The sequence below is a fragment of the Plectropomus leopardus genome, chromosome 22, assembly GCF_008729295.1.
Source record: "Plectropomus leopardus isolate mb chromosome 22, YSFRI_Pleo_2.0, whole genome shotgun sequence".
In the NCBI taxonomy this organism is placed as follows: domain Eukaryota; kingdom Metazoa; phylum Chordata; class Actinopteri; order Perciformes; family Serranidae; genus Plectropomus; species Plectropomus leopardus.
The window spans coordinates 6,455,255-6,481,609 of NC_056484.1; the positions used below are offsets into that span (position 1 = coordinate 6,455,255).

General features: G+C 40.9%; 1 protein-coding gene across 2 annotated transcripts; it reads right to left on the bottom strand.

The window, feature by feature from the left end:
* Positions 1-8: 8 nt before the first annotated feature.
* golgb1 (golgin B1) lies at positions 9-25,450 on the bottom strand. Of its 2 annotated transcripts, none has more exons than XM_042511627.1 (20): positions 24,429-25,450; positions 22,140-22,218; positions 20,559-20,729; positions 20,363-20,476; positions 20,076-20,240; positions 19,104-19,226; positions 17,559-17,672; positions 16,653-17,334; positions 16,481-16,557; positions 14,922-14,982; positions 8,645-13,634; positions 7,535-7,946; positions 6,591-6,824; positions 4,863-5,699; positions 4,501-4,694; positions 4,254-4,413; positions 3,823-3,923; positions 3,384-3,455; positions 2,444-2,531; positions 9-2,323 (listed from the first exon to the last, which is right to left on the bottom strand). In XM_042511627.1, the coding sequence occupies exons 2-20, from the start codon at positions 22,206-22,208 to the stop codon at positions 2,186-2,188; spliced, it is 8,802 nt and encodes a 2,933-aa protein (XP_042367561.1). In that variant the 5' UTR covers positions 22,209-22,218; positions 24,429-25,450; the 3' UTR covers positions 9-2,185. The 2 variants fall into 2 exon arrangements, with proteins under 2 accessions (XP_042367561.1, XP_042367560.1); XM_042511626.1 differs by having other exon boundaries at positions 20,076-20,243.
* Positions 25,451-26,355: the final 905 nt, after the last annotated feature.

A 26,355-nucleotide genomic window follows, 5' to 3' on the forward strand; every position in this document is an offset into this window, starting at 1 on the left:
AGACACAGTTTATATGTTAAGTCTTTATTATGTGCTATAAGCACTTCTGCAAAAACCCATGGTGACTTAATGGTCCGGTGTGAAGGATTTAGGGGAATATCTTGGCAAGAATGGACTATAATATAGTAATCATGTTTTCTTCAGTGTATAATCACCTGAAAATAAGAATTATTGACTTTTTTTTATATAACCTTAGAATGAGCCATTTATAACTACTTACGAAGCGAGTCTTGTCCACCAGCTGGCAGAGTCTGCCACATTTCTACAACACCTCAGAATGGACAAAAAAAAAAGTTTCTGTTGGTTGCTAAGTGTAACCAAGGCCGCACAATGCCACTAAATTCTTCACAAAAGACCTTTATGTGTCAACAAAAACAGTGTTTACATGATGCTTCCTCCCATTTATAGAAGCATTGTAGTGTTTTTATGTCACAGTACGTCATGACGTCGCTCCCACGTGTACAAATGTTTACTGAAAGTCACGCAAAATCACTGAATAATGACAGCCCATTTATTCTTAATGACTTCACAAATTAAAGGAATAAAAAGTGTTTTGATTTTCTGGATTAAAATGAAAAGAGCCCAAATAAAAAGAACAAAAGTCGTACTGTGAGTCAAAAAAGCCCCAATGTCGGTTTTTCCTACAGACAAACAAATCATCAAATAATTATGTTTGACCAGATCTACCCCTGATCCAAACCACCACTTTTATAACATTTTAGTTTTCTATACAGCCCTTTTTAAACAGTTATTTACAGTTAAAGTGTGTGTAAGATTTAAAGAAGTCGAATATTAAAAGAAGACGAGTACAGAAGGATCAATTCACCAACTGAGAGCGATTAAATAATAAAAAGGATGATGTTGATATACATGTAGGTGGCTAATTTTAACTGTTATTAGCAATAAATTATGCTACATCAGAGCAGAATATAAGGGGATGGATATCATTAGAAAACACAGCAGTCTTTCTCCTCTGGAATGAGTCCACACTGTGGTAACATTGCACCTGAACGGCAGCTTCATCTGCCATAAAAACTACAGAGCGAACTGTAAAATCTAAGTCTGTGCAGCAGAAGCATGGACAGGGACTCTTTTTGGACATGTAAGGAGGGGAAACCCACATCCAGCTGATGTACATAATACATGTACATTATGTACAAAGAGTGATATAATGCTCCCATTTGTAAAATGTGATTTGTATCAGAAGAAAAGAAAAAGGAAAACACACAATAGGAATGTGTAAGAACAGAAATTGCACTGTGCTCAATTTTTGTGCATGAAATGAGCAGAAGAGGAAGAGACTGGACTATAACAGCACGCCCTGAACCTCAAGCCATCTATAAAAAATGATTATACATTTTAGGAAAAATGCTCATTCGCTTTTGGGCAAGAGCATCACCTCCTCCTAACATACAGCGAGCAGGCAAACTCTGGAGGATGAAGCCCAACAAGTGTTCAGATGTTCGATGAACATTTTCGTTGTCGCGTCCATGTTGTTTGCACGTTACGACTTCAAGGTCATGAACACGCCAATATTGCAAACTTCCCAACTCTGGACCATCCAAGGAGCATATGAATGCAACTTTTTATGTCATAACGTGTTCAATAAACTGATGTATAAAGAGAACAACAGTGAGCCTTAGAGTTTCTTTTGGAGGGTTTTGATACCCTTTGACACAGCCATGCTAAGTTAATGCTAAGCTAACTGTTTGCTGGCTGTGGCGTCATATTTAATGGACAAATAAACTGGCTTGGTCCCCAAAAATATCAAACTTTTGCTCTAAGTCAAAGTAACCCTTTTTTATGTCCAAATCTAAAGGCACGTGAAAAACACCATCTGCCAACAAACTTGATTACGGATCTACTTTTTTCCTCTAAAACCATCGATTTTTAAAAAGAAAAAAACCCTCTTTGCTTGGTTTCCCTCAAAAAAAAAAAAACATGAGCAACATTAAAACTAATGACAACAGCTCCCTAAATAAACCTACATACTTTGGCTAACAGACTACGTCCTGTAAAGTGCAGTGTTTGAGTGTCGAACTTCCCTCACACCCTCCTGTAATTCATCACATGTAACAATATAAAACATACTGATGGCTTGGGTTAGGTCTGTGTCACATTTCCATTTTCTCACCTCTCCTCTCTTTCTTTATCTGTGAGTTTTTTGTTTTTTAAGGAGCTGGTTTCAGAGGTATCCGCCCAGACACAGCAGCAGCAGGACGTGCACAGTGAGCAGATAGATGCTGAACAGCAGAGGGGTGCGCTGGCGGGAGCAGAAGGCCACTCGGAGCATCCGCATCAAACCCGGGCTGCTTCTCCGAGTCTGAGAGAGAGAGAGAGGGAGGGAGGACAAGGTTACGGAAAACATTCAGCTCATACGTCTTTGTTATTACGGTTATTAAGATGACGGATGAGGTGGTACAGGACATTAGTGGAGCCTTACTCGAGTGACAACTCCTTCCGGCTCGATAAGGACAGCGGTCTCTGAGTGATCCTCGTCGTGTGCAGAGTGCCATTTAGTCTGACTGTGACTAATAATAATAATAACAAAAACAGATGTTAGGCGTCACATTGTGCCGATAGGACAAATTTATCAGAGCCGAACGATGAATTATTCAGACGCAAAGAAAACAACAGAAGCAGAAAACATATAAAAGCACCATTTGTCAACTGCTGTAACAGAATACGATCATTAGTCTCAACTTTCTATTTAATCAAGAAAAAAATAATCTTTAATATACTTAATAACATTAATATGTGGAAGAATAAGATAATTCAATGTGGACTATAAACCTACAGCAGCATATCACATCACAAGTATAGTGTGTGTTTTAGTAAGACACAACTGATTTTGATTGTTAAAATTAAAAAATAATGAACAAATAAATAATATACATAATAATAAATAATACATTTTAAATAAACAAATTATGAATAAAAATGAATAAAAAAAAACTATTAATAAAACATTATTAAAATGTTAACATAATGATAAAATTATTGATAAAGAATGACTGATTCTGATTCTATTAAGAAAAAATGCCCCTAATTCTCTGGTAGCAGCTTCATAAGAATGGATATTATTTCATATTTGTAGTCTTCTATAATAATAATAATAATAATAATAATCCAAAACCATAATAATGATAATAATAATATCATAAACATTGGGTTTGGGACTGTTTGTTATACAAAATAAGCAATTCTAAAATGTCAGCTTGGTTTTGAGACATTTTTTGCTATTATCTAATTCTTTATAGGTAAAATAATTAATAATAATAAAAAGCCACACCTTTCACATGAATTCCTTTGTTACTATAAAAGTATTTCTTACAGCAGTCATAATGTCCCTGTCCTTTTTTAACTTGTCTCACATTTCATACCGTTTGAGTCGGTCCTGTGTGGCCATCAGCTGCTCCTCAGCAGCCGTCCTCAGCTGCATCTCTTCATCCAGCCTGATGTCAAAGAGTTAAACACTGATTAGTATCCATTAGGGGTGTATCATTTTTAATATGATTTTAAAAAAAGATCATATTGTGATAACAGCAATATTCCCGCTTGTTGCCAAAATGATTTCATACCGTTATACACGGCAACAATAATCATAGGTAAAAGCAACTCAGTGGAGTCCAGGTGGAAGAAAACAACTCAGTTTTTTGGGATTATTCCAAAAGAAAGATAATTGACTTTTTTTGTTACAACTGTATGTTCTTAACATCAATAATAAAATATTTTTCAGTACTTTCTAATATCCTGAAGAAAATAATTACTGCAAAAATACCCTTGAATGTTGTAATATAATATTAGTGTCATGTGCTTTACCTTCTCTGCAGCTCTTTGACCTCAGCCATGTAGGCGTTGCTGTCGATGACGCTGCTTCGCTCCTGTGGAGCTCCGGGAGCGCTGTCCACCTCCTCTGTACCCTTTAGACAAGATAAAACCATTGGGGTCAAAGACGAAAGTTAGAAATTCTTTCACTTTTAAATCCTTTAGACAAAACAATGTGAGAAAAATCCCTCCTTGCATGTTTTTGCAAGGATTTTGATTCATTTTAAGGGGTAGCAAGCTTAAAAAAGTTGGAAATAACTGACTTAAAGCATGTGATTTTTGCAACACTGTCATTATCCATATAATCTATTCTTTTCATTTATTAATAATAATAATGAATTTTATTTATAAAACACTTTTTAAGAAACTCAAACACACATTACAGAAGTTCAAAAAATTTTTTTAAATTTGAAGCAAATGTTAACCTCTCTCTGGTAGTGCTCTTGTTGTATTTTGGGCTTTTGCGTGCGGGCCTCCTCCAGCATGGCGGAGAGTTGCCGCAGTTGTTGGTCCCTCTCCGAGAGTGTGGCGAGGGTCTGCTGCTTCAGCTGCTCTGCTTGAGCCATCCAGTCCATACGCTCCAGTCTAACAAAGCACGAGACACATTCACACACAATAAAAGATTCTGCTTTGTCAAATCAGCGATAATAAAACAATGGCTCTGTGCCTCACCTGAGAGTTTCTATTTCCTGTTTGCCCATTTCCGCCACATTCTCCAGCTGCGCTAAGACGCCCAGCATGTCTTCATTCTTCTTCTTCTCCTCAAACAGCTCCTGGCTGACTTTAATCAGCTCTCCTGCTCCCAGTCGACCAAGCTCCGACTTCTGCTTCTTGATCTCAGACGTCTGTGCTTGAAGTTGCTCCAGCTGCACACGAACACAAGGTAAGCGTTAAAAATAAAATATTTAAGATGTAAATGTCAATTTGCAGCATAATGTAACCAATCACAATGTTTATATTCTTTGCCGGGAGGGTTTTAAATCTGTGCATTTATGACTCAAATATTTACTTTAACTGTCAGACATGTTACTCACCAGTCGCTCCCTGTCGTTCTGCAGGGCTTGCAGTGCGTTCTTCAGCCCCCACACTTCTCCAGTGGCGCCTGCGGAGCTGCTGTGCGCTGCGTGTCCACCTGCTTTGCTCATCTCCTCCAGCTTCAGGCTCAGCTCCTGGGCCTTGCTCACCGCCTGGTCCCTGCTGTCCTGGAGGGACGACATGGCTTTGGAAAAGGACTGATTCTCGGCTCTCAGCTGCGTCGTCACCTCTCTCTCCTCCAGCAGACTCTGTTCGACAACCAGCAAGTCTTTGGCCAGCTCGGCCACCCTCTCCTGAGCGCTCTCCGACTCTGTCCGCATCACGCCTCCCTCCCATCGCAGCTCGGCGAGCTCTTTGCTCCTGCTCTCCTGCTCTTGTCTCTCCTTCTGGAGGGTCTCCTCCAAAGCCTCCACCTGTTCTCTCGCTGCTTGCAGCTGCTCCCTCAGCTTCTCCACCTCAGCACCAGGAGCGTCTATCACCTGTGGAGCCGTCCTGAGGTCAGCCGCCTGGCTAAGAGTCTCCCTCTCCACTCTGACTGTTTCTATCTCCGTCTCTCTGGCTCTGCTGACGCTCTCAAACTGACTTTGCAGTTCCTCACGCTCCTTTTCCAGAGAGGTGATTTGCCTTCGCTGAGCTGCCAGAAGCTGTTTGTGTTGGGAGTCCTTCATGCTCAAGACTTGGTTGAGTTCATCTCTGTAGCCGTGAAGCTGAGCGGACAGCTGGGCCTTTTCAGCGTACAGGTCGTCTCTCTGAACCAGCAGAGAGCGCAGCTCCTCTTTCAGGCTGTTGTTTTCTCCTGCCGCCTCCTGGATCAGACCGTCCTTCTCCATCATCACCTGAGACGCAAAATAAATGTTATATTGGCTGCTAAAACAAGATCTACAGACACACTCCTGGCCCTACAGCTCAGCCTTTACACCTCTGTTTTGAGCGTTAACGTCTCGGGGTCAGGTGTCCTGATTCTTGTTGGGACAGAGGAAAGTATTAGGACTCCGTGGCCCTGCAAACCAAGCCCCCAGGAAGTGTGCCAGGCTCTGAAGCAAATTTTACAAAGTGGACAAAAGTGGAGTTAGAAAGGGGTTTGCAAATCGTTGCTATCCCTACTTTGACAGAACTGGAGTTGTAAATTGTGCTAAATTTTGACAGTTTGAGTGTTTTCCCAGTTTTAGAATAGTCTTGAACTTCCATTTAAACATTAAGGGGAAATTAGACATTAGGACCATCACTACATTCAACCTTCACTTTGTAACTATGTTCTGAGGGGCATTTTAAAACAAAAAAAGGTTTGGGCCTGTAAGCTTTTGTGCTGGAAATTTATTATTAATGACATATTTTCACATATACCACACACATTACATAGTTTTTCTTGTCTTCACCTGTGTATGACTCGGCTAAGTTAATGACACGTTTTAGGTCACTGCAACAGGTTGTGCTACCTTGGATTCAACTTGGAACAAGGACGTCTTAACTTCTTTTTAATGAATAAACATGTTTTCGTGGTACCACAATCAGGTGATTTTAGGGAATGATTAAAAATTAGGCATCCAATGTCTGTTTTGATTGGTGTGTGAAAAAACACTGTGCCCTAAGAGAGGTTTTATCACTATCTGTGGCTTGCTTCAGTCTCTTTGCAAGCTGACTGAGATCTTTGTTATTCCAGTAAAGATCTTGTGTTTTTGATGACCATGCCCCAGAGAAGCTTGATTCCAACATTTTTTGTGGATTACCTGCAGGTGTTTCTCCTCCAGCTGCTTGTACGTGTTGAGGACTCTGTCTCTGTCGTCCTGCAGGGAGCCCATGGCCTTCATGAAAGAGTCCAGTCTGGCTTTTCTGTTGTTGCTTTCCTCCTCTGCCTTTCTCAGTTTCTCCTCCAAGTCACGCACCTCCCCTCTTCTCTGCTCCAGCTCCTCCTCAGCTCCCTGTGCCCTGCTGTCCGCCTCCTTTCTCGCCTCCTCTGCAGCCTGGCAAACAAAACACTTTCACTTTATTACGCTCATGGAATCAGACAGATCAAAATCAATCCACAACTTATTTGCTCGAAAAGGGGCAGAGAGAAGAAAATCTTATTTTACCAGCCCCTTTCTCAAATATAAATCAACAATAGAAATAGATGGCCTGTCTGTCAGTTACTTGGCAGCCAAAACTTCCAGAAAAATGAGAGATTGAAAGACAAAAAAAAGCATCAAAAGCCATACCCAGCAACTCACTATCAATCAAAAACATTTCCCGGCAAATTCACAGTGTAATTATTTTCGCCTTACACATATTTTTGAACGGAAAGATATTAATATGACCCTTTAAATCATTCTGTAACATAGTTTGACGCCACATACTGAAATACACATTTGCTTTAAAGTAGTTTGTGCATACTGATGTTTAAAATTAAATGTTCCGCTATGATCCTCATCCTCTGAACTAAAAACAATTTTTGTATATTTTCTGGTAATACTCTACTTTTTGTCCTGAACATAACAAACAAAATCTATAAGTGAACTAGATCTGTAAGTTTCAGTAATCCTGACATGATAGTCAATTGATGTTTTCTCTTGAATCCACTTCGTGTGTAATTCGTACTGCGCTTTTCTGTAAAATAAACAATGGCACACACGAATGGCGAGAAATGTGTCATCCATGAATATGTTTACAGAAGATGAAAACATGTTCACAATACCTGAGCAACAGCTTGCTCCTTCTCCCCCAGCATTTCCACCTCCCTCCTCTCCTTCTCATGTAACTCCGTCTGCAGACTCTCTGTCAAAGCTTTAGAGGACCTCAGGTCTGTCTCTAGCTGCTCCACGTTCAGGCACAGCCGCCTCTCTTCTGCCTCCCTCTCCCTCAGCTCGGTCCTGGCCTGGTCGACTTCACCCTGCAGCCGACCCACAGCCTCCTCCAGAGCTCTGGCCCTCTGATTCAGGCTCTCCACCTCAGTTTTCAGAGCACGGGCCTCGTTTTGTGCAGCCTGCAGCTCAGCTGTAGTTTGCTGAAGCTTGCTCTTCTCTTCCTCCAGGGCAGCTTGGCTCTCCGCTACTTTCTTTTCCGTCTCTTCCAGTTTCAGCTGCCAGTCTTTGTCTGCTTTCTGAAGTCTGAAATAAAAGAAATCACAGCTAAAGGTATCAGCAAATACTAGATATTACACGATAGAAAAACTTTCTCTTTGCATCTAAGGATGGACGTTTTTGCACGGCTCTAGGAGAAACGGGTACTATGTGTCAAGCCTCTAAGACCTGACTTTTTTGAGGTGGTAAGTTAAGGGAACATTCTTAAATTTTTGTTTACTGATTCTATTGGACTGCTACAAGCATTTTATTTTACTTTATTCTGGTTTATCTATTATTATCATTTGATTTCCTTTTAGCCATTATTGTTAAATGTGTTCTTATGTATTTATTTTGTATATGTGTGTGAGTGTGTGAGCTAGTTTTACATTGTTTTGACAGAGCTTGTTGACATGTAGGTATATATTTTGGAGAAGTCACAGGACTTTTCTAGACATTCACACATGCTGTGTTTTAAATGTTCTTTATAGGTGTGCTAAGCTAAGATGAAGGCGTGACCTTTAAGAATCCTAATGGTTAAAAATGCTAAATGTTTATTTTGACCTTCATTAAAATATGCATGTGTCACAGGAGTCTTGATGTTGAACAAATACAAATAATGACATTGTCTGTTTGATGACATTGAAATAAATAAAAACTTAGACAAACAAAGAAAGAGGAGAAATCTTGTGACTTTTGAGATATAGCTGATAATATTTCATCTGAAATATATATATTTTTTTTACCTGTCCACTGACAGCTGAAGTTCCTCTTTCAGCGCCAATTCTCTCTGAAGCTGTTCTGCTAGCTCCTTGGTGCGTGTCTCAGCCTCCCGAATTTCAGCCTCCTTACCCTGTAGAGCATCATTAAACCGAGTCTCCCACTGTTTGGCTTCGTCCAACACTCTGTCCCGATCGTCTTGCAGTGAGGACATGCAGCGCGAGAATGCAGCTAACCGGGCCAACGACTCATCCAGACGGGCTTGCATCTCCTGGGCGCGTCTCTCAGCTGCTTCTGCGATCTCTCTCGCCTCTAAAGTAGCTTCCTCTTCCTTTTCTCTTTCTCTGTCCACCTCTTCCAGCCGCAGCTCCATCTCCTTCAGCTCTGCTCCAAGTCTGAATCTCACAGAGTCGAGGGTTTGCTCAGCTTCAGCTTTCATTAGGGCCTCTTTCTGTTGCGCATTCTGTTCAAGGGCTGTTTTCTCAGCTAATGCCTCACTTGCCTGCTTTTTAGCTTCATCCAGCTGAGATCTGCAGCTCTCCAACTCTGCTTCAGTCCTTTTCAGGTCATCTGAAGTTTTCGAAGTCTCCAGTAGGGACTGTGCCAGCTTGTTTTGGAGCTCATCGTGGCCGATCTGCAGCGCCTTAGCCTCCCGACCCAGCTCACTGATCCTCTCCTGATACTTGATGCAGTCCTTCTGCAGCTGACGCACCTCCAGCTGCTTCTCCCTCAGCAGCTCCTCCAGCTGCCGCGCTCGGCTCTGACTGCCTTCTCTCACCCTCTGAGCGGACCTCAGCTGTTGCTCCAGCTCCCTCTGCTTCCCAGACTCTGCCTCCGCTTCAGCTCTCTCCCTCTGCGCTTGCCTCATGTCCTCTTCCAGCCTTGCAGCCCGGTCGCTTTCACTCTGAGCCTTTGCCTCCAGCTCTGCCCGCTCCCTCTCTAACCTCTCAACCTCCCGCTGCAGCTGGGCAAGGTGCTCCCGGTTGTCCGCGGCCTCCTGCTGGTAGCCGGCGATGCTCCCGTTGAGCTGAGCCAACTGGTTCATCAGACGCTCCTCCAGGTTGTCCTTCTCAGTTTCGAGGCTTTTGAGCAGCTCCTTGAACTGAGCTTCCCTCTTTGAAGCCTCTTCAATCAGACTCTTTTCTCTTTCTTTGCCCTCTTCAACGCATTTCTGTAGAGAGTCCACAAGGCTCTCCTTTTCTTTACTCTCCTGAAGATCTCGTTCAAGAGAGGCCAGCTCAGCTTTGAGTCCGGCCTCCTGTTGCTTCCAAAGTTCCCTCTCTGTGTTAACAGCTGCCTCCATCTCCCTCATTTTATCCTCTAATTGAACACTCTCAGCTGGTTCTGCTTTTTCTTTCTCCTCGGGAGGTTGTGAGAGTGTTTCTGGTGCATGCACTGCAGCTATTTGATCAGCTGGTGTATCTTCGAAGGCTTTTTCTACATCCTCAGGCTCTGCTTTGGTTATGATTATGTCTGATTGCTGCGCAGAGACGACTTCCTCTACAACAGCTTGAATCACAGTGTCCTCTTTCTTTTCTGTTTGGGCAAGTTGCTCCTTTAACTCCTCAATCTGCTGCCCTAAAGAGTCTTTTTCTGCCACTGTGGCATCCAACTCAGCTCTCAGAGCCCCCAGCTCATCCTGAAGTCGTTCCACTTCAGCTTTAAGAGCTTTGTCTTCTCGTTTGACTACAGTCTTGTCTTGCATTTCTCTGAGTTTCTCATTCTCCTCCTCCAACTCCAGTATTTTCTGCTGCTTTGTTTTGGCAAACTTTCTCATTTTGTCTTTCACCACATCCACCTCTTTCTGCGCCTCCTCTGCCTGTCTTTCAGCTTCCTGTCTCCCAGCCTCGTGTGTCCTCACCCTGGCCGCCAGCTCTTGTCTCTCCTGCCTTGCTGCTTCCAGGACTCGTCTCACTCGCTCCGCCTCATCGCTCACGTTCTCGTATGACTTGAGCAGAGTCTCGTACTCGTCCTTCATGCCTTGAACCTTTTCCTCCCATTCTCTGCAGTTCCTGGTGGCCTCTTCTTTCGCCAGTTCTACTTCTCTCTTACAGGCGTCTTTCTCGCTCAGTATCCCCTCCATCGCAAGTTTGAGGCTCTCACAGGATGATCCCAAGCTTTGGTTTTCCAGTAATGTCCGATCGACCTCATCAATCAGTCTGACTCTTTCTGCTCTAAGCTTCTCCAGCTCATCTTCTGCTGACTCCATTTTCTGCTGCAGCTCTGCCATGAGCTTCTCAGTTGAAGCAAGTTGCTCCTTCTGGGTTTTGTTTTCCTTCAAGGCTTCTTTGCGAGAAATCAGCGCCGCCTGAAGCTTCCGCTGAAGCTGCTGGGTCTTCGCCTCGCTGTCTTCCTCTTGCTTTTGTGGAACCTCGACCTCCAACTTTTGGGTTTTTTCTTGCTCGGCCTTCAGTTCTTCCTGTAAAGATGATATCAGCTGATCCTTCTGAGACACTGTGTCCTGCATCGAGTGTATGAGAGAGTTCTGCTCGCTCAGCTGCTGGCTAAGCTCCGAGATCTCATGGTTTTTATTGTCGAGGAACTGCTTGAAGTCCTCCAGTTGGGTCTGAAGAGTTGAAATGGAGGATCTGGAATCTGCAGATGCTGCATCTGCTGCAGCTTTCATCTCCGCTTTCAGTGTTTCAGCGTAAGACTCAGCTTGGTGATACTTTTCTCGAAGATTGTTAACTTCCTCTGAGAGTGCATCAATCTGTTTTTCCTTTTCTCTCAGTGCTTCCAGCTCTCTGCCCAGTTCCAATAACTCTGCCTCCTTCAGGGACAAACTGGTGTGAGTTTCTTGCAGCCTGTTCTCTAGCTCGGTGTTAGCCACCTGGAGAGTCTGGATCTCTTCTCTGAGCGCATTCACAGATTCGCTCACTTGTGCAGAAAGGACATCAGACTGCTCTGCAGGATGCTGAGCTGGATCACTGGATTGTGGTTGCGATGAATCAGTCTCCGATGCTGCAAAATCCACCCAATCCTCCTGGACCCACTCACTGGCTGCTTGCTTTGCCAAATTCTCAGCTACTTGTTTGACCTCTTGGATAGTGTCTTTATCTGCGATTGCCTTTTCTTCAAATTCTCTCAGCTTAGTCAGGAGTACTTCTTGCTCGCCACTCTGCGCCTCAAAACGCTCTGAAAGCTCGCTGTATTCATCTTTCTGCTGCTTCAGCTGCTCGCGGTGGTGCCTGTCTTTCTCTTTTGCTTTGCGGATAGTTTCCTTGCGAGACTCTTGGGCCTCCTGGACTTTCTTCTGAAGCGTTTCACACTCTGCTTCAAGAGAGGCCACTTGGGATTGTAGCGCCATCATTTCAGAACTTTCAGACGCCTGTTGAGAGTTTTCAGCGTCTTCGCTTAGCTTTTTATTCAGAGCGAGCGTCTCGGTGAGAACTTGGTCCTGCTGGCTGATTTTCAGCTCTAGAGTCTCAACTGCCTCTTCTTTGGATCTTAAAGCTTGCTCCAGTTTGAGGAGTTTAACCTCCATTTCCTGAATCTCATGTCCTCTAGACTGTTCTACCTCTCCAGGAGTTTCTCCCTTTGCCGTTTCTTCCTGTTCCTTCCATTTCTTTGCTTCTACCTCAAAATCTGCAACCTTCTTCATGAGCTCCTTGCGTTGCACAAGAGCTGCCTGTAACTTCTTCTTTGTGGCTGCCAGTTGGGTTTCCACAGCTGCTTTCTCCTTTCGCACAATAACGAGTTCATCATCTACATGAGCGGAGTCCTCAGGACTTACTGTCTGTTTCTCAAGCTCCAATATCTGCCCCTTCAATTTGTTCACTTCACTGTCCATCTGGAACTTCTCCTCTTCTACTTGGAGTAGTTTAGCAGACATACTGTCGTTGAGCTCCATCACCTCCTCTTCTTTCTGGCTGAGACGAAGCTGTAGCTCACTGATCTCCGTGTCCTTCTTTGACAAAGTGTCGTTGTTTTGCTCTGATGTCTGAGAGTACTCCAACATGCTATTTTCCATCTCTTGTAGCCTCCTTTCGAGCTCAGACGAGAGGAGCTCTCTGTCCTCCAGCTGAGCGCTCAGCATCCTGACCTGCCCCTCCTGCTCGGAGAAAGCTTGGCGGGCTCTTTCCAAATCTGTCTGCAGTGCCTGGATCGTCTCCTCCTTGGTTTTACTTTCACTGCTTAAAATTTCAATCTGTTCTTCCAGAAGCTGCATTTCAACGCCATGTTTCTCCACACCAGAGCTGCTTTGCTGAGAGAGCTTGTCTAACTCCTCTCTGGCTGACTTAAGTTCTTCTACAAAACTATTTGCCTGGGACTCGGCCTCTTCTTTTGCAGCAGTAAGGGACTGAGTTTCTTCTTCCAAACTCTTGATTTTCTCCTGTGATTCTGCAGTTGCGTCTCTGAGGCTCTGGAGCTCAGCCAAAAGCTCGCTGTATCTCTTCTGAAGCTCCTCGGCTAACGCCTGAGCGAACACATGGCCGGAGGGCAGGTTACCATCTGTGTTTGAAGAGCTCTGCTGAGTTACGTGAACTTGTACCGTCTCCCGGATGACTACGGAGGAAGACTCAACTTGAATTGTGGAGGTCTCCTGCTCCACGCTCGTCGCCTCCCACGACTGCATCTGCAGCTGGCCCAAGTCCTGCACCATGGACGGCCACTCCTGGCCCCCGTCTTGATTCACAGCTTCCAGGAGAGTCCAGCTGCTGTGAGCCACCTCTGAATCACTGCTGGCGACCATCTCGTCTGAGGAGGTCGCTTTGGATTCTTCTGGGGACTCAGACTGGTGTCCGATAAGCTCTGGGCTGCTTTCATTATCAGCAGAGATGGAGAGGACAGAGGTGTCTTCAGCAACTAAGGTGGTCTCTTCTTCCTGTGTATCCTCCATGAAGTCACGCAGGGCTTCAGAGCTGTCACTCGGACCCTGATCTGGAGTCTTACTGTAGTTTTCACATGATGCAGCTCCACTGGAGCTTTGCTCTTTAGCCAGTCGGAGCGATTCTCGCAACGCAGCCAGCTCGTTGTCTTTTTCTAAAAGCTGCTGCTCCAGTTTCAGTACGTGTTCTGTGGAAGAAAATGAAAAAAGTAATTCAAAAAACATTTTTGCTAGAAAAATCATTTAAATGATTAACTAATTATCAAACCTCACAAATCAATTAAATATTTCAGCTCTGAAGCATCATAATATATTAATTGATTAAATTTCATTTTTATTATCTAAATCTAAATAGCAGTTACAGCATGTATCTAAAGATACAATAAAACTAAAACTAGGGGTACTGAAATAAAAATAAAATACATTTAGTAAAAGAAAAACTTAAGATTTTGTGTACTTACAACTAAAATAGAATTAAAATATACAGGAAATGAATTTAGTTTTAAAATTTGTGTATTTGGTCAAATTTGTCAACACAACAAGCATGAAGAGGCATTGGTGCGTAATGTTTATTGAGAATGGGACGTCTACATGATTCCACAAAGGGCTGTGTTTTATTACAATACCTGTTCTGAACTTCTGAAATCTCACTGTGACAAAAAACCCCAACATTTTTAATAATAACCAATACTAAAACTAATAAAAAACTGAACTCAAACAAAACATTAATAAGCCCACTGGCTAAAACTAAAATAAACTGAAAACAAAAATTGAAAAAATAAAAATAAATGAATAAATATATAAATAAATAAAAATGAAAAATACAATCTATGATAATTCTGCCACAAAGTAGCTAATAACTTTAGCTGCAGTGAAGAAGTGAAGTGCCAAGTAGCAAGCAATTGAAATACTCAAGCAAATCAAAAGTACCTAAAATTTGTACTTAAATACTAAAGTTTAATTCTGAACACATTTTAAAGTATGGACAAATACTGTACTGTGATCAATATTTTATTGAACATGGTTTGCACACACAGAAAGTTGTTTTTGTCAGTATTTTGTCAGATCAAATCTTTCTTTTTTCATATAAATATGTATTCAGGTGTGAGACAAAATATACAAGTTGTCAGAAAACATGAATAGTATACTCTGTATGCCTTCATACTTGTAATGTGTATTTTGAGTGGGGGGGGTCTTCAGGTTAAGGTACATATTTTTATTCCATCTCTGCATCACAGTCAGTGATGTCAAATTATGGCTCCAGTTTTTTGTCCCTTTTTCTACACACAGTAGCTCTGTAAATAGGAGCTCTATATTTGATTTGGCACTGCATACAGATAAACGAATGCCTCTGACAAGCAGAGCAAAATCCCTTTCACTGTTTGTTTGAGTGTACTGATCTTAATCATTATGTTTGGTTCTGTTTTCATATAATGTGTGAATGTTATTTTGGGAGAACAAATCCAGTTTTGTACCTTTTTTAGCTTCAGATGAGTCCTGTGCTTCTGCTTCTGTCACATCGTCCCTTTTAGACATCTGAAACAAAAAAAAAAGAGAATTGGCATCTTTACTGGAGAAAAAGAGCACTTTTAACAGTTGTTCTCTATGATTGTTTTGAAATACATATCAGCAGCGTATACGGCTGCAGCACAAGGTGAAGGTCGGTTAAGCCGGTCAGTTGTTACAGTGGATCAGTGCAGACGGGATTAGGCACACTTCCCCATGCTGAGTTGAAACATTGTCTGTCTGTGACCCCGCGTCTGTCCTGTCTGAGACATCAGCTGGCCAGACACAAGTCGTGACCCTCGACTGTGACCCTGGACCAGGTGAAGACGATAAGACCACTCAGACTGTCCTGCTCTCCAGATAAAAGTTGACTCTAAAAACTGTATTTTAATGAAACAGGGGAAATAGGACATGGTTGTCTGACTTTGTAGATAGAACAACTTTAACTTCTTATAGCTCAGCTTATACTAAGCTTCCAGCTCTACATCTTACTCTTCAACACCTTTTTTAATCATATAAAAAGAAACGCAGAAGAACAGAAACTCATTATGAAGGTAATGAGAAACTCTGAAGTTAAAGCTGTACAGAGTATCAAGGAGCTTATGTGGGATTTTCTTTTGAAGTTTACAGCACATGTAAAACAAGCTGCAACTGCTGGGGTCCCAGAGCCTGATTCTGTGTTTTTAAGACTTTATATCAACACGATTTGTACGTGGATATCATATCTGGTGTGAATGCACGCAGAACGAACAGTGTTTGGAATGTGATCGCATCACACAGATCACATTTTGGAGGCGGTCAGATGTGCGTTGTGGTTGGATTTCAGCAAGGTGTGAATGTAATCTGTACAGCATGACAACATTCTCAAGAAAACCCACACAGCAAGTTGAAAGGTCAAGTAACTCCTTCTCCTGCTTGCTTAAATGAATACCTCATCCCCAAATCATTGTAATCAGTTACTTGCCCCGTGTGACGTAGAATTTGCAAAGTAAAATGTGTTTTTCTCACATACCTTCAGGGTGAAGAAAGAATTGAAAAATGAGATGAAAGGAGAGATGAATTGAACTCATCAGGGTCCACAATTAACAACAGCAAAACTATATCAAAACATCTGTTTACAAACTTTAACACAACTCATGCAGTATAATCCAAGTCTCATTTACTTTAAGGTGCAAACGTTACAAAACCTGAATGTACTTGAAATCTAATCTCACCACAGGCAGACTCAAGATAGCAACAACCCATTTTAATACCAGGTGTGAATGCGTAAATCTCTGGATTATCCAGATAATACATCCAGATATACAAACTCAGTTCCAATGAAGTTGGGACGTTGTGTAAAACATAAATACAAACAGAATACAATGATTTGCAAATCCTTTTCAACCTATATTCAACCGAATACACTACAAAGACAAGATATTTAAATTTTTTTTAATTTACGTTTTGCACAACGTCTCAACTTCATTGGAATTGGGTTTGTAGATCATATGTTGATAGCAGGTGTAAATGGGTTTTTGGCACTCACTGTTACAATCTGATGCTCCAGCTCTTCTATTTTGGCATTGGTCTCCTGCTGTTCTGTGGTTTTTCTGTCAAGTTGTTCTGAAAATCAAACATTTATATTAAAACATTCTGGTAAAACTAAAAAGGTTTGACATGAACACACTGAATTTCATAAACAGGTACAGTTTTCTCACCCTGAAGGGTCTCCATGGTGTGGGTGAGCTGGGCACAGCGTTCCTCACTCTCACTGCGTTCATGTTTCAGTCTTGTCAGTTTTGTCTCAACAGACTGCACAGTGTCCAGGAACAGGGAGACGTCAGCCGGGAAGGGGACTTCTTCTGCTGCTTGCACATCTTCCAGAACCAGAGGACATAGATGTCTCCAAATCTCAGCCAAGATCTCACCCTTCCTCTGGGCATCTTCATGCTGCTCCTTCAGTGATGCCAGCTCTCGCTCAAGTTTATCAACGTCTGACTTCTCCCTCTCTGCAGCGTCCCGGCTGGCATGGACGACCTCCTCTCTCAAAAATGCAAGTTCACTTTCAAGCCGAACTATTTCCGCCCTGTCGCCCTCTGAAGCATCGCGGCTCGCTTGTGCAACTGCGAGTTCGGCCTCTTTCATCAGAGCCAGCTCCCTCTCCAGTCTGGCCACTTCCATCTTCTCCTTCTCCAGAGCCTCCTGACTAACATGCTCCGCCTCTCTCAGGGAGGCCAGCTCGCCCTCTTGCCTCGCCACCTCCGCTTTCTGTCTTTCTAAGTCCTCCAGGCTGACTCGGAGGGCTGCTACTTCTTCGGCCCACTGCTGTTTCTCCTCCTCCCTCCGCCTGACGGCCTCGGACAGCTCCTGCTCCATCTGCCGGAACTGTGCAGTCAAGATCTGAGCGCGAAGAAAGGGAGAAAGAGGATATGAGTGGGTGTGTGTCGTGTGGCTCCTTCAAACAATGCACTACAATGCCGAGCCGTCAAGATGTGGGGTGTGTCTGTTTGAACAGTTTTCTTTTCATCAAGCAGGAGCAGCATTCATTTCAAGGCATCTGTAAATATCTGCCAACATGCAGAGCCAAGCAGCTCAGATGGCATCCAGTACATCAGGATCTGTACCTGTTTCTGCTGATCAGCGCTGCTCACTTCCTGCTGCAGCATTTCCAGCACTTGGGTCCGAGACATCAAGGCCTCCTCGAGCTCTTCACAGCGCCTCTGTGCTGCATTCAGGACCTGGGAGAAACAACAACAAAGAGACAGAATTATTGTTTAAATGGTGAACATATCCATGAAGTGTGGCTGTGATTTCTTTCATAAGTATCCACTTACAGCCCTTTTTTTCAACACTAAGGTTTTATTTGTCATTTTTTCAAGAAAACAAACCATGAGGAACATTGTCAGGTGTTATGATAATCATCACTTCTTGATAACAGACAAGTTATGGGCTGTATGCATGAGGCCTATTACTTAGCAAATTAATTAAATTAATTAAAAAAACAGACAGCAAAAAACATGGAAAAAATTACAAATTAAGCAATTAAACCAACAAACACATTTTTTATTCCAATAAATATGTTTGCCATTTTGTTTATCTTGAAATGTATACGTCTTTTCTCAGTCTCAGTAGAAAAGTCAGTTCATGGACTATGTTTGGCCTGGTCTTGTGGTGTTTCCTTATCTAAATTGATAGTCTAAACAAACAGGGTGTTGCTGTATGTTGAAGAGACTGTTAATCCCTCTTCTGAGACATATTTGTGATTTTTGGCTATACAGATAAAACTGACTTAACTATATTTTTCTAATGGAAAATGACATAAATGACTTGACATAAACTATTATAAAAAAACTGTAAAACATCTTAAAATTAACTAGAGATGAAACAATTTGTCTGTTCACAAATGTAGTTAATGTTGAGAAAATGTGCAGCAATTTTTATATCAGATTCATCATTTTTTTTCCAATAAATGCTATAACTTATGAGGTTCCAGCTTCTTTAACAGTGGACTAAATACATTTGGAAAGTTGACTTATAGTCAAAACAGTCTAAAAATAAGCAGATATAAGATATATACAAGATACATATCAGGCAGGATTTTCCTAAAAGAGAATGTATAGACTCATATAGAAATTATGCTTCTTAATTATTATTTATGACCCATTAGATGTGTGTGTAAGTGTGTATTTCTGCAGAGACTCTGCCCTTTGCCCTTATTTTCTTCTTATTTTCTGTGTTCGGGATGTTTACGGGCGTGTACGTTCACAGTGCTTTGGTGAAAAGGGGGCTTTTATAAAAATGACATGACCACGTGTATGATTGTAAGCAGCAGCTGAGAGCAGGGCTAAAAAAAAAACAAATATAGTGACGCAAAATAAGAGTGAATCTGGGGTTGGACTTCACTTTCACTGGTGAGTGTGTTTACAAACAGTAACTGAGAATCCTGCATAGTGCACCTTTAAACTTGTCATCTTGGGCTTTTAAACGTCGAGGTAAAAATTAGCAGACTAACTGATAATTAAAGTTATTGTTCATTGCAGCGCCATAACTAACAAAAAGAGAAAGAGAAAGAGAAAGAAAAAATTCTAATAGTCACAGCAGGGGTCGATTATGAATGAATAAACCATAAATTAAAAGTCAGTAATTTAAAGATCTCCTGGATGTTGTACCTGCTGAAGCTCGCTGTCACTCTGTGACTGTTTAGTCACCCTCAGCAGCTCTTCTTCATGTTTCTGGATCTGTTCCTGGAAACGCACGTCCTTCTCACACACCACAGCCTGAAGTTTCTGCAGCTGAAAACAAAAACCCAACAAAACATTGACTATGTTTACATGCACAATTTTTTTTTTTGTCCTTTTTTTCTCCTAAGCTGTTTCCATGGCTAATGAAAATGAATATTCCACTAATGTTCCTGTTTACATGCAGCTTTGCAATTTACGATTTATGTGCTCTAACATATCTTCAAAAAACTATTTAATGCATATTCTGAATGTACAATTTACATGGCCAAAAAAATAATACTATAACTATCAAGGCAAGACTATCAATTATTCTGTTTAAAATCACCCATATCAAAATCATAAGCAGGCTTCCTATAGCTAAAGGAACATCAAATTTAATACTTTTCAAGACTTTCTTAATGCCTTTCTTGATGGGATGATATTTAAGGTCCAATATCACGATATCCTAAATTGGGGAAAAAAACAACAACCAAGCTTTTTTTTACAGAGTTATGAACAATTTTAACAAAACATTTATTGTAATAAAAAATATTATATTTTTGGTCCAGTGAAAAATTCAGATCTGGTCAGAAAATAGAAATACATAGTATCTATTAGTGATTTTTATAACAGATTTTGAGTGCCGCAACATCAGAAAAAAGGAATTTATAACACCCTACTTCCAATATCTTTTTTAAGACTTTTGAAAGACTGTTTTAAGACACTTTACTACCAATCAAGGCCTTATTTTCTGATTCATTTATTTAATGCCTTTTAAGGCATTTTAATATTGCTATATTCGAAAAAAAATAGTGGCATATTTGTGTGCATGTGCGTAGTCATTCAGAGTGAGCTTTCCCATGAAATTTAAAATCATTTGTTAACAACAACAACATGTAATAAAAGACATGGCCACATCACCTGTTCAGCGTATTCAGACTCCTTCTGTTGGAGGAGCTGTTCTGTGTTGTGGAGTCGCTCCTGCAGCTCTCTGCTGTTGGCCTCCTCCTCGCTCAGCTTGTTCTTCACTTCTTGCAGCTCCTCCTCAACTGCAGCACCGACTCCTGTAAAAGAGCTGTCTGGACTCTGCTGCAGACAAAACAGATGCTCCAGTCAGATAAAAACTTTATTGTTAGCTGGCTGCATATCTTAAGATCTGTATTGTAAAAGGCGGCTGAGGGAGGACTTGAACAAGCACTCAAACTTACGGTTGCTCCTCCTTGTCCTTTTAGCTCAGTTATCTGTTTGTTTAGTGAAGCCATCTTGGCTTTGGCTTGCAGTTTGAGCTTAGTGAAGCGAGCTTCAGCTTCTTCTTTCTCATTCTGTAGATATAAAGTAAACGTCGGTGCTCAGTCATAAAAGACATTAAGAATAGAGTGAACTGACTTTTGGAGTCTTAGTTACCTTGAGCTGTGCATCTTTGTTGGACAGCTCGGTGTCTTTGTCTCGGATGAGCTCCTTCAGCTGAACCACCAGTTGTTCCAGGTGAGCCAGCCTCTCCATGACCTCCTCAGGTGCCTCAGACTCCGCTGAAGCCGGGACTTCTCCGGCAGGGAGCTGAGGCACCAGCATGCCCTGTTCAAGCAAACAGATAAGACACAGAATTATGTAAGCTGAATCAGATACTGCTGTTAAATATGAATATTTCACAAATCTGTTTTTTTCTCCATATATTGGTTTAAAGTTTGAACACTCTTAGCGGGACATTCGGTGTGACACTAACTGGGTTTCCATTAACTCCCAAATTGCGCATATTGAAATTACAAATATAAAATAATGGAAACACGTCTATTTCTAAAAAAAAACACTCATATATAGCAAAAAAAGTTTCTATGCTCACATGAGGTGGTATTTCAAGCAATTCGAAATGCCATATTTTGCAAAACTGAAAGGAAAACACTCTACAAGAGCTGTTATTGCATCTCATAACTTTTCAAAAGTTGAGCGGTTCATCTGGAAGTTTTTAATCCACAATTCCTCTGTGAAATCGTGGACTGCCACCTCCCAGAAATCCCTCATACGTGGCTCCTCACACATATAAGGGGCTTGCCTTTCCACTATTGCTCACATAAGACGCCTACGTCACCTTCGATTGGAAACAATGACGGCTAGTGTGGGGACGGCAATAGAAATAAACCTGTTAATGTTTTGAACATCCATCGCCATGCTTCTTTGAGTGTTAGCGTGAGAGTAGAAGTCACATAACATCACTAAATGGAAACGCAGTCGTCTCATAATTGTCTTTTGTCAACATTCCCAAAATACTGCACAAGTTTTGCGCAAATCTGCAATGGAAAGCGGCCTACTGACAATAATGTAAAATGATAAACAAGCTAACAGCTCTAATGATGGATTGGCAATTTACAACAGAATTTTTTGCCGACACTAAATATTAATTGGTGTAGAGCATCTCTTCCTCTGTGCTTTATGTCCTCTGTGGTTCTGTGGTCTTAAGACAAATGCTACTGAGTTGCATTATGGAAAATGGATGATATACATCATTGAAGCTGCCTCCTTTTGGGGACTCAAATTTAGGATATCTTGGCCTTCAATTTTAACCATTCATTCTCTTTTGAGTGCCTCAACTTAATAAAAGTGACGAACTTGATCTCTTCAGCTTTAATGTGGGAGAGAAAAACGTGTCCTTAAATATGCAGACTCTCTGGAGCCAAAGGAGTTATGCAAATATCATAGTCTGAGCCAGTGAAAGTGTCTGAACGCAAGATTTCTTCTGTCTTTGACCTAATTCTGTACAGATTGGATGCCTTAAGAAATCATCTGTCTTTAACTCAAAAGATGAGAGACATTTTCTATCATCATCATCATCCTCTTGTGTTTTCCAACAGTTGCTCCAAATGGATGATAAAATACTCTGGAGATTTTAAATTGGACCAGACATAAAATCCACAGTTCTCTATTTAAAAAGCTGAGCACACAGTTGGCTCCTCATCATAATTTGTTTTAATGTATGTGTTGCTCTCTTACCTGTGGGTCTCCATCTGCGGCCTCCTCTCCAGAGAGCTCCTGGAGGACCGTGGCCAGACGGCTGAACATAAAGATGGCACTGTGAGGGGAAAACATATACACAGCAAAGGTTTAAGGCTACAGCGAGTAATGTCTGGCATATAAATCATTTCATGCTGCACCTGCGTGAGCTCTTTTATGTTCGCTGCAGTTTAAAAAAAGTGAAAAATGTAAAAACCTATTTTGCAAAACCTCTCTGCTGTTTTTGCTTTGTCCTCCATCAGTGTTTCTAATTTTACTCATAATGCAGCCTGGAGTTAAACCTGTTCTCTTCCTAACACAGCCTATATATTGTAGGATTTGTACATTTGCCCTCTTACTACATCTTTGCAGAGAACAGCTTGAAGTGCTGCCTGACGCTGATGCTGAATGACACGTCCTCTGGAGGTGTGAATATACACACAGTGCCGAGCATACTGTGTTTTCCTTTTGTATGCATATAGTGTCTGCAGACGGCAGCATGTTACATTACACTAAGGCTGAAGCTGTTGGTCCATTAGTCATAAGGATTGACAAATAACTGGCAAATATTTAGACAATCAAAAACTTGTTTTTCAAGTCAGCATTCCTGACTTTCAGCTTCCCTTCAATGTCCAAACATAAACCAGTTTGAAATGATGTATTAAAATATGATTTTCACAAGGAATGAACAGGGAGTTCGACAATCACCACGTGTTTACAGGGGTTACTGTTTATTTATTTGGTTACTTTTTCTCTTCTTCAAGTTTATCCTCCTCTTTTCTGTTGTAATAATTGTATAATAATCATCATAATAATCAATAATCATTGTGTAAATATTTTTGTGAGAGCGTCAGCAGTCAACCCTAAAACATGATATCGATTGAGGTGTTAAGTTGGAAAATATCATATCATATCATATCATATCATATAATATCATATCATATCATATCATATCATATCATATCATCATTTGGGGCTCCAGGAAACTGTAGATGTAATGTGCTGTTTGTTTGTTTTTTCATAAATTCATACACAAATATAATGTCTGTGAATAAAAATGGTAGTTGTTTGGAGCCTGACAAAATTACATTACAAAACCCACCTCAAAAACTAGACATGAAAATTGTGAATAAAAAACAGTATTTTGGGAAATGATACTTGAATTTAGATGTGTAATATAGGCTGTATGCAAGTTATTTGAGTTTATACGTGTATATTATAGTACTAATAAAATTTTTATATTTATATATTTAAAGTTATTTGTCAGAAATAATGCCTATTTTTTTAATGACATTTTTTGATTCTGTTTGTTTAATCCCTGCACTTTTTTTGTGGTAATTTTCAAGTACATTTTTTGTACTTTTACTTTTTTAAACTATGTCTACTTTGCTAATTCTAGGGTCATTTCTTTTTAAATATCTGCGTGCCTTCCTCTCATGTTTGTGTAAGAAATCAAGCCAGTTTGCTCAAATTGTAAAGGGTTAACTTTGGCTCTAGCAGCAGAGAGAGATAACTTGTTGGGGCCTTAAATTACAATAAATAAATAAATAAAAAATATAATTACACAAGCCACTTCATAACAACAGACCTGGAAATTGTAAATGAAAAGATTTTTTGGGAGAATTATATTTTCTACATATGAGTTTAGATATGTTATATAGACTGTATGCAAGTTGTTTTAGTTTATACGTGTACATTATTGCATTTATGATATTTCAGGGCTTTTCAGAACCACACAGATTTTTAGAATCATGTTTTAAAAAAATAAACTATACAATCTGGGCTTACTTTGGTCCACATTTTCAATTTTTATTACTCTTTTCCCTCCTTATCCAAAGCAACACATTGGCAGACACTTCCCAACCTGTTATCTCCGAGTTGGACCGAACATAACCGAGTTCTCCCGAACCTGCCGAACACTCCACTGCGGCTGCGTCACTCCTTTTGTGAACAGTAAAGATTCAAGCTAGCTAACGCGAAAATGGACGGCAAACTTTCCCAACGGCTGGACAGCGACGTCTCCAAAGAGCAGTAGACACACTCGAAGATTAAGAAACGGCAACGTGAACAGGACGCCCTGTGAAAACATCCGGTGTTTACTCTGGCTGTAGTTTTCCACGATACAGTAAGTTAGCTAATGCTATCTAGCTCGCTAACGCTGGTCACTCGTAAATAAGGACTTAAAAAGCTGCTCGGCTGAGTTTTTCTGCTCCGTGCGTGACAGCTCTGTTATGCAGGGCGGTGAGAGGTGTCTTTTTTTGTTTTTTAAAGAGAGGACATTTGACTCACCTGTTCGAGTGCTTCCCAGGTGAATGTATCAGCTTTTTATTTGATATATTTCCTCGGATGGATGTCAGCGCTTAGCCACATCACCAAACACTCCCGGAAACAAAACTTCCTTTGCTTTGATTGGACGGCGACATCCAAGGGACTGTGAGCAAATTCCAGGGCGTCTGCTCTTTTTTTTAGGGAGTATCTGCATAAATATATACTTTCAAAAAACGAAAAAAATGAGCCCTTAAGCACACAAAAAAATCTACACCTGGAATCTTACAGAAGACTAATCATGGCAGGACATGACCAAAGAGTCAACCGGATCATCAACAGCGGCAGACAGCTGGGGAGGAGTCTGCTGCTGCTGGCCCACTACACCACAATGTTTGTGGCCTTTGTGGGGCGCACCGTGCAGTGGATGGTGGATGCAGTGAAGTGGACCAGCTTGTTTGCACGCTACACTGTGTCCGTGTTTGACTCCATCTACAGACATCTGCACTGGGGGAAGAGGAAAAGTGTTGGTGGTTCCCGAGAGATCTGCCAGAGCTCTGATGTGCAGCCACAGTGACTTCATGTTTATAACTGTGTTGTCCGGACATGAAGCCAAATTAGGACAACAAAGAAGCTGAAGGGGTGAACTTTTGGGAATACGTGGTGTAAATGATGCTTGATGAAGGAGAAAAATGAGGCCTTATTGACATCTGGAAAATTATAGCTTTTTACTTTTTTAAGCTCTTAAAACATAGCTCTTTGTTACAGTCTTATTAGTAGGGATGTCCCAATCAAGTTTTTTGCCCCAAAACAAGTCATTTGATACTGAGTATCTGCCAATACCGAGTCCCAATCCAATACTGCTGCACAATGCATATTTCAAGTACTTTAAAGTTTTTAAACTCAATCCGGTGTAAATGTGTGAGTTTCATAGCACTGCAATGGAATACAAGAAAAAATGTCTACATCTAAACAGTTCTCAATTTCCCTATTTTAACAAAATAACAAAGTAAACAAACTAAAAGTATTTTTAAATATGGCTCTTATCACAATTCAACTTGGTGCATTTTTTAAATAATCAAGTAAATCAACCAAAATGTCTTCAGAAACAGCTCTCGATCGTACTAAATGCAGCTTTAAAAAACAAAACAAACAAACAAACAAACAAGTAAACAAACTAAAATGTCTTAAGAAATAGCTCTCGATTCTACATAACAGTGTTTTTTTTTTTATAAAATAACAAAGAACAAACTAAAATGTGTCTTCAGAAAGTCATCTCAAATGCACTTAGTGTAGCATTTCAGAACAAAAGAATTGCAACTTTAACATTTCCCGTCATAACGAACAAAATGTGTATATCTGCCACAAATCGTGTTCTCCATTTGCAATACCCATGTGAAGGTGGACGTATAAATACGACGTATACAAATAAATAAATAGATAAATAAATAACAGAATCTGATCAATTAAATAATGCATTGATCAGGCCCGATACTGATCCTTCTGATCCGATCGGGACATCCCTACTTATTAGTGTCATTTTTTACATGTGGTTCCATAATGTGTGTTTTGTTATTGTTAGGAAAAGCTCCTAAGTGTTGGAAACTGTATTTCAGGCTATTTGTGAGACAAAAACCTGTTGCTGCCATTCATCATTCATATCCGCTGATATGACTGTTAATGCAAATGTTACAGGGTAATGCAAACGAGAGGCAAATATGTTAGAAGGGGAAGTTTTTTGTATTACATTATTGCACTACAGCAAAGGAAGGATTTCTGAACGAAAGCTACTTCACCAGCCAAATTTTTTTTACATCTGTGCCTGTCTGAAGCATACATCATATTTCATTTTGCGGCAACATCTGTTGTTTTTTGGCAAACGGGCTGATCCTTATGTGGCATGAAATCAACAATGACTGTGGCGACACCTGTTAGCTGCGGAGATGCTGCT